The following is a 9,120-nucleotide window of genomic DNA, read 5'->3' on the forward strand; positions in this document are numbered from 1 at the left end:
TCTTTCAATGAAGAGTCACCAAATTGACCACAAAGCACTATGTTAGCCTGTCTACTCAATGTTAAGCTGTGTAGCGATTTTAATAAACACTGACATGTTTCAAGTATTGCATTTCCTCCAATGAATTCATACGCAGTAATTATTAGTTTCTAAACATCTGAATTCCCTAAAACAGCCTTGAATGGCCGCTTTTATTCACTCATTATCAAAGTCATTTTTAAGTCCGCACGGCTAAATGTTTGTCACTAACCCTCTGATGTCGGCCTGCCTGCCTGTCTGGGCTGCTATAAAAGCTGCGATCTCACAGGCAGCTCCGTTATTCTCCCCTCAGCTTCAGGACACACTCCTCGAGAGACGCACTTCAGCATGTCGGTGGCTCTGCGCACACAGCTGTTTCTCTTTCTTATCTCCGTTTCATTAAGGATGGGGCTCGCTCGCTACATCGAGGTAAGGTCGCGTTTGTAGTCGAGCAAAGTGGAATTTTTGATCAAGTGAGGCAGTCTGAACTCATGTCTGTCAAGTTTTTATGAGCAGCCCAGAGGTGAAATCTTAGGTTTTCTGTTTGTTTGTATTTACTTGTTTGTTTTTCTTCTTCTTTTCAGGACAACGAAGCCTCAGATGGATTATATTCTTTGCTGAGTTTGGCCCAGAAAAGAGAATCAGAGGATTTTATTTTCCGCCGACCTCTCAGTAAGAACTGCTTAAAAATAGCTTTAAATCACCGAATTATAACAATTGCTGGATTTGAAACAGTAATTGGGTGAATGTTTATTTATGCACCAGTGCCCATTCAGTCACTTAATTAGAACATAGGCTACTAAACACGTTAAATAATTCATGCATTAATCCAGGCAAACATTTTTAAATGAAAACTGATGCTGTGCTCTGAGTAACACTTTGACCTCATGAGAAATTATTAAGACTAAACTCAAATCCAGTATGTTTTCTGAACCCAATATATGTGTAATATATTTTGTATCTGGCTGTGTGTGCGTGTTCATATGTGTGTTTGCCTCACCTGTATTCTGGGGGTGTATATATTTCATAGTCACTTATGGGGACCAATCCAGTTTGGTTTTTAATCTTTAATTCTACTTTGGTTACTTGGTGTGGTCAGGGTAGGTTTGGGACTGGGCGAAGGCTAGTTAAGGTAAGTTAAAGTTTAAGAGTTAGGCGAAAAGTTGTTATAGTTGGGCTTAGGGACCAACCGTGGCTCAGGAGTTAGCATGGGCTGTCAAGCACTTGGAAGGGCAGTGGTTTGATCCCCAACTCTTCCATACTACCTGTTGAAGTATCCTGGGGTATGATGTTGAACCCTGAGCTGACCAAAAAAATGAGTTTAGGTGAATAAGACTTGTAATAAAAAGTGCTTTGGGTGCTCAGCTGGGGAAGAAAAGCTCTAAGTACTAGTCTCTAGAATATTTAAATGTATTTTTGGTCTGAAATGGAAAACTGACTGTGTGTGTGGTTTGTAGGATGCTTGGACATGCTGGCCACTGATGGCCTCTTCACCTTTGTGGCATCAAAGCCACAGCTGGCATGTGCAGCTTTCATCATAGCTGAGCCCAGTGAAGTCATCAGTCTGGAGCTGTCTGACGTCAGCATCGACTGCAGCGCTGGAGACTTCATAAAGGTTGGCACACACACTAAAAATAGCCCCCACACATATCCAACCCCTCTTTTAAGTGAAAGGCAGGGACTCCAAGGCTTTTTTCGGTTTAAACTCTGAATTCTATTTCATCTTCTTCCTGTGCATTTGAAATTAGGCCAAACAGGGTTAAGGCGGCGTTTAAGGGCCAAACACCACACTGGATGCTTTCTGCATTGGTCACATTACCCAGAGCAAGAGTGGGAAGAGAAGGCTTTAGTTCTGAAGCCAAGCCTGCCAGTGCAGATTTCAGTTCATGGCATAGGGAAAGGGGGACATTAGAATTTCATAAAGCCTAGGTTTACATGCATGTGATCTAGAAACCAAGAGCAGATTTGTGTAAATATTAGTAGGATTAATTTGCTCAATAAAACAAAACAGCACACCTCATTTTAAGACATGAGATTTACAGAATATTTTTAGAATGAAATTCATGTTGGATTATGCTTGTAATTAAATATTATTCACAGCACAGCAGTGTAGAATGTGTTGTATGGCATGTCGGATTACCCGATAAAACATGATGATTCATGTCTTAAGTTGAATAGAAAAAACAAAGATTTGTTTTCACCAACCCACTGGATCAGAATCATTTTTATTTGACCAAGTCTGTGCACACAAACCAGGAATGTGACTCCAGTTCACTTACTGCTGTCAGCATGCAAGAAAGAAACATATAGGGCAGGGGTGTCAAACTCAAATACACAGTGGGCAAAAATTCAAAACTGGAACAAAGTCGCGGGCTAACGTTAGTATTTATTGAAATATATTTATTCCTCCAGATATAAGAATGAATCTTTTCTTATGTGCTCAAACACGTTTTGCTGAAAAACTGAATATGGAACAAGCAAAGCTTAATACTAAACAATATATATATTAGCTGTATAATACCAGTAGGCCAGCTCTAATAGTAATTTGGTATGGCTTCGTGGGCCAAATGTAATTAGGCTGCGGGGCAAAGTTGGCCCGCGGGCCAGAGTTTGACACCTATGATAAAGGGGGAAAAATCTTGGCAATTAGATTGCTTGTTTCTTTCTGTAAAAGCGAATTGGTTTCTTACATAAAGCTGATGAGTTATCTCTTAGTCATATAGTTAACAGCTTAATTTGGACATGCTAGCTGTCCTTGGCTTCTTCCACATTTTAAAAATTAATGCCTTGTATTTTCAGACACTGCTTCATGTTTTGTATGTGAAGGTGTGGAATAAGTGTGCTGAAATTAAGTAAAGGCATTAATTTTTGTATTTACTACATATCATATGTTCCTCTTCAAGATATTTGATGGCTGGGTTTTGAAGGGAGAGAAGTTCCCCAGCAATCAGGACCATCCTTTACCCCTCTACGAGCGCTACACAGACTACTGTTCCTCCACAGCACCAGGAGCCACCAGCCGCTCTTCTCAGAATGTTGCCATGATCTTCTTTCGCATTCACAGCCCTGCTAGTGGCTTCACCCTCGCTGTCAAGAAACTATACAACCCTTTCCGTGAGTCTTGTTATGCATCACTAAGATCAGTTTGTGGCCAAAACATCTAAAACCAAACATAAAACACTTTCAAGTCTTCGCGTAAAAGATTTGTGTTATTTTTTTGTTTTGTTTTTTTTATATGTCTTGTGAAATGAGGGGTACATTTGTGTGCACGCATGAGTGTACTTCCTGGACATTTGTGCTTGGTCGAGCTTTAATCAAGGCCAAGAGCGAGCGTAACGAATTGAGTGAGAAGGATGCACCTGTTTTCCAGCTGTTTGACAAACACAGCGTTAACATTGTGTCAAGAAACATAACTGTCACCGTCTGGCTGTAAGACAAAGACAAGGAAATAAAGGCTGCAGACAAAAAAAACCAAAACCCAGCAGTTTCAATTAATTATTTATAGGTTAACAGTGGTTTATCCCCTTGTTCACCATTAAGTGCAACCGTCTGCAGTTTAGGCCTTATATATGATCTAATCAAAGTGACAATAAAGCTACCTCACATATTCCATGCAACATAACAGTGTTACTCATTTAATACATAATAAAAGTCAGAGTGTTTCTAGAACATTCCTTAAATCTAAAAGTTTGGCTGGCAAACAGAATGGAGCTAACAGCTATATAAAAGTATGGATAAACGACTGAAATTGTTAACTAGCTCCACAGTCTAAAGTTTAGACTGACTTAAACTGAATGATATGTATAAATGTTTGATGGAGGAAAAGCAAAAGTAACAATGAATGAATGATCAAAATGGTAAGGTAACCGTTACTGATGGGTAATATTTACCAATGGTAAGCTAGATGGTGACTGTGATAGTGGCTCTTACCAAAAATTGGATGTAAAAGATACACATACAACATTTAATTGTTTAATTAACAATTCAAACGTCTCTCTTCACATTTGATTAGCTCGATTTCTTTACAACAAAAATGTGAAGGGAACAATATGAACAAAGTGGCAGCATTTTCAGACTCCCTTTTCCGTAATGCTTTTATGAATTCACTTTTCATTCTTTCTTTCAGTTCTGTGATCAGAACTAGAATTGGATTTCCTTTCCAGCTGCCACCCGCTGATTCTGTCCTCTTTGTGACGTGAAGTGTCAGTAATGAGTTTCTCAGGTTATGGAGAACTAGAAATGTGAAATCTCTTCTCCTGTCTGTGCATGTGTCGATTTGTTCGTGTGGAAAGCCTGTAACATCATGTCTCAGAGTCCAGAGGGAAGCTTCACCATGGTGATGCCACATCAGCGCAAGAACTGCAGCTTCTCCATCATCTACCCCGTGGAGATCCGACTGACAGAACTCAGCCTGGGGCAGGCCAAAAGCAATGAGCTAAGTCCACAGGTAGATCACACACATGCATACACGCATGCATGTGCCCACAGTCACACACACAAAATCCTCTTCTCTCTGAAAAAAAAATATCACACAGACCAAAAACTCACACACTAAAAAGACACCTAGAGCCACAGCGAGATATTAAAAACACACACAGAGTGAGATATATATATATATATTTTTTTTTTATTAAAGCTATTAATAATATTTGCATGTTTGTCTATGTCATCACACAAATTTTATTAGTACTTGGCAATTTTGATTTTAATTTTATTTTAATTTAATAAAGTATTGTTTAACTACAGAGATTTATTAATTTCATTTTCCTAACTGTAATGGGGAAATCACTTTAACTGATCGATCAGAGCTCAGTAGGCGTAATTAGCACCGGGATGTCATCTTCCTACATCTAGAGGGAAGCTGATGAACACAAGAAAAACAAACAGTTATGAGACTGAAACTAAAGTGAAGCCTGGAGCTTGAATGAAGCCTTTCAGTGTAGAATTTCATGTTCTCATTGTGCCAGAGAGGACTTTCTTCAGGTATTCAGGCTCAAAAGTATGTTATGGTAGGTTAGGTTAATCCAGTGGTCCTCCAACTGTGTGGCGGGTTCAGAACAGAGCCACTGCAGTTGGAGCATGGAAGACTAAGGGAAAAGGATGTAAACTAAAGTTGGGCATGCCAGAAAAAGTTTGAGAACAACTGGGTTAATTGGTGATTTTATATCATGAATGATGTGATTGGTCCACCGTCTCACTTTGTTAGTCCTATTACAGATGGATGACCATTCTATTCATACCAGAATCTATTAGGATAGTTTCCAATTTTCTGTTGCATTCACCACATGCTGATATTATACCACAGTCAACTGAAAATATTGTCATTGAAAGTAATCCAGGATTTTGGAGAGTCATCCAAAAACAGTGTTATGTTTGGCAAATTGGCTGCTGAGCCTCACTGCCACTGTAAATTACTCTGTGTTCATAAGTCCCACTCCAATAGGTGGAAAAAAAGAAAACAGAAAATAAATCCTCAATGGCAAATGGTCTAATGAGACTAAATGAAAACATCACTGTGGTTAATAGATGGAAGAGTTTTAGCAAACCACTTTAGCTAAACTAAATATTATTCATTGTGTGTAGATTATAATGTTAAACCCTCATACTAAATGTTTGAAGATGATCCTCAGTTTTTAATGTTAAATAAGGAATAGTAATGACAAATGAAGTCAAAAATAATAACCATAAGTCTAATAAACATTTTTAATAACAGTTTATGAATTTTAGAAAAAAGCTAGCAGGTGAACACAGCAGAGCACTTACCAGTCATATCGAAGTCTTACCCCTGAAATACACCATGTCCTTGACTTTTCATCTGTTACACAGTTTTGTTCGGTAAAGTGCTTCAAATCACACAGAGTGTTGCAAGGGCAGAGGGTGTAGTTTCCACGGGATCTTTTATTTTGAAAACTGACCAGATTTTCTGTGACATTCCTGTGCCTGATGTCCTGCCCTCCTCATCTACTCTGTGCAGCTTGACAGAGCCTCTGTTAAATAAACAAACAAATATATAAATACATTACATATAAATACAACAATGCAGAGAAGCTTTTCTGGTGTCTGGTAGAACCAGAACGCTAAGCAGAGGCTCCCAGATTACTACAATTTCTGCTATAATGACAATTCCACTATTAGAAAAGTGAGGTTAACTAACGTTAACAAGAGCTGAAGTGTGTAATGGAAAATGTGTTAATGGAAAAAAAAACCATAAATAAGTAGTACTTATTAATTACTTAATTAATAGTAAGTAATGAGTAGTCATAAAAGCTATTACATGAAATGCAACTCTCTATGAATAAGGGAAGGAGAAAAGTGGTACAAAGCATGCCCATAAAGGTGTAATATAATAAATAATAAATTAATAAAGTAAAATATTCATTTTTAAATATCTGAAAAACAACATCCTGTTAACTGCCTCTGTTTAAATTATGAGGAAAACTGTATGTATTCCAAATTCAAATATTACAAAAATCGTTTGTGTAAACATTTTTCAGTCAAATGAAGTCATTTCATTTGAATCCTTTGCAGTATTACTTTTTCATTGTGTTACAAGCACCTGCTCAATAGAGAACCATGAAACACTGGAATCACATCTCCACTTGGTTGGCCTTTTCCAGGTTAACATATAGTACTTTTATTGGTCCAAAGAGCTCCACAGGAAGTTTTAATGGCAGTTTTCTATGTAACAAAGTAAAGTCTTTATCTGGACTTCACCATCAAAATATTTTGTTGATCATTTATTTTACAGAGACTGGCGTGGTCTGGCTGCTCAGGGTCAGGTGACTATGTGGAGCTGCTGGGAGGGAATGGGGTGGATACCTCTAAGATGTTCCCTGTGGCCGACCTCTGTTTCTCCCTCAGTGGACTCGGTGAGTCTGTGTCCATCACTGTGTCCAAGAAACACTTTTACTAGTAATTATGATGTGCTGTAAAAGAGTCCTACAAAATAAAAACATCCCACATAGTGAAATATCCAATGCAATTCACATTTTATGTTTACATATATTTGCTGTTTTTACTTGTAAAAATACTGCAATACAGATACAAAGTAAATGTTTTTGCTGCCAATGTAAACAGAGTAAGTAGGGCTGGCTACAGAACAAGAATTCTTGGATGGTAGAGTGTAAAGTATGTGTTTTCCTCTCCTTGTGGCCCTTCAGCCCAGATGAAGATTGGTTGTGATAACTCAGTGGTGAGGCTCGTGTCCAGTGGGAACTATATCAACCGCGTTTCCTTCCAGTACCGACTACTGGAACACAATGAGCTTCCCAAGGCCCGAGAGAACAGTTTGGAAAACTTCTGCACTGTGGAATAAGATGTCACAACACATACGCATATGTACACTTGTGAGCACACACAGTCATTCATCTCTCTGTTAAAAAATACCACTTTAATGAAAGTGTCACATTTAACTAATTGTATTAGTAAGTATTTTGTATTGTATTTGCCAAATATTTTATTAAGCTATTATGTTAGCTTTGATCATAGCCTATTTATTTAAAAAGAATATTCTCCTTAAAGTTATGGGTGATAGTGGATTTTTTTCCTTTTTAATTATTTGTCATTAAAATTTGTTGTTTGTGGTTTTTAGTTAGTTTGACATCCCTGCTGCCTCTTTTCTTTATATTGCCTCGACGATTTAAGAAATAAATATGAACTGCATGATGAAGCACATTTTCACTGTTTTTGTGAGCAGCTCTCCTTTTCCAGGTCTACTTCGATTTCATTATATAACTGCATGTTCCCTCAGGGCTTGCTTTACTGGCATGTTTTGTGGCATCCATCCATTTGACTGATTAATGCTACTTTCTTTAGAGCTGAAGAGAGAAATGCTTTAATCTGGCCAGGCTCTTAATACATAGAGTGATTATGAGCTACTGCATTTTTATGAGTTTCTGTGAGACTGAATTTAAGTGACGTGAACTTGAATTGCATTTCATTAAATTTAATTCAATTAAATTCAAGTTAATTTATTGTAGCACTGAATCGTGACAGCAGTTGAGAAGTTCCAGTGCACTTTATACTGCGAGGTAAAGACCCTGCAGTATTAGTGAGAAAACACCAACAAGTAAGCACGATCTTGGTGACAGTGGAGAGGAAAAACTCCTTTTAAGCAAGAAGAAACTTCCAGCAAAACCAGACCAGGTTCACAGAAGGGCAGCCATCTCCTGCAACCACACTATCTGGTGTAGCGGCAAGCCTGGGTCTTTCTGGGTGGAGTTTGCAAACAGCCTCTCTTCCTGCGTGGGTTTTTTCCTCCCACAGTTGAAAGACATATAAGTTGGCCATAGGTGTGAATATGAGTATGAATGGTTGCCTGCTTCTCTGTGTTAGCCCTGTGATGGACGGGTGGCCCGTTGAGGATATACCCCAAATCTCACACTATGACAGCTGGGAGAGGCCCCACATCTGGCCCTGAACTGAACGGATGATAGATAAACATAGATGGATGGCACTGATCCTTGCAAGTGAAAAATGTATTTCTTTAGCATACACTAATGTACATTATGTCCAAAAGTAAAATGTTCATATTGCTGCACACAGATACACCACCTTATATCAAAACTAAAAAAACATGAAGTCTAGATGGAATCTTTGCATTTTAATCAGAGATGTCCTTGATATACCTTTAAATGACAGCAATTTGAACATGTATGAGCATTTCAGCATTAAGATTATGTTCCTGGCAATCAGTATTAAGCAATGACGCATGCACTTCTTCTATTTTTTATAATCCAATTTGCTCCAGATGCAAACTCTAAAACAGCTTCCATAGTGGTTCGTCGATGCTCATAATTAAAAGGGATTAATACAGACAGCATAGAATTATAACACCACATTTTTCTAAAAGTATGACCACTCTCCGTCACTGACTGTTTAACCCTAATCTCTTGCATACTATACCTACAACTGTGGATCATAACTCTGAATGAATGTGCAGCTCTTAATGGGATTATCCCACAAGCCTCAGCATTCTTATTCCTCTCGACATCCTTCTGAGTGGCTCTCTTTTGATCTTCTCCTTACGTGGAATTAATCTCAAACCTGCTCAGCCGTGATGATTCAATTAACCAGCGGATGTCTTTTTTCGCTCGATCTGTT

At 38.3% G+C, this 9,120-nt stretch overlaps 1 protein-coding gene across 1 annotated transcript; it reads left to right on the top strand.

Annotated features, from left to right (window-relative positions):
* Nucleotides 1-306: 306 nt before the first annotated feature.
* On the top strand, nt 307-7,651 carry LOC102304428 (corticotropin-releasing factor-binding protein). The gene is made up of 7 exons (XM_005919114.2): nt 307-447; nt 603-690; nt 1,476-1,633; nt 2,922-3,132; nt 4,311-4,465; nt 6,767-6,887; nt 7,179-7,651. Exons 1-7 carry the CDS (start codon nt 367-369, stop codon nt 7,331-7,333), a joined length of 969 nt encoding a protein of 322 aa, XP_005919176.1. The 5' UTR covers nt 307-366; the 3' UTR covers nt 7,334-7,651.
* Nucleotides 7,652-9,120: the final 1,469 nt, after the last annotated feature.

Source organism: Haplochromis burtoni, unplaced genomic scaffold, assembly GCF_018398535.1.
Source record: "Haplochromis burtoni strain Fernald_Lab_line unplaced genomic scaffold, NCSU_Asbu1 Contig_34, whole genome shotgun sequence".
NCBI lineage: Eukaryota > Metazoa > Chordata > Actinopteri > Cichliformes > Cichlidae > Haplochromis > Haplochromis burtoni.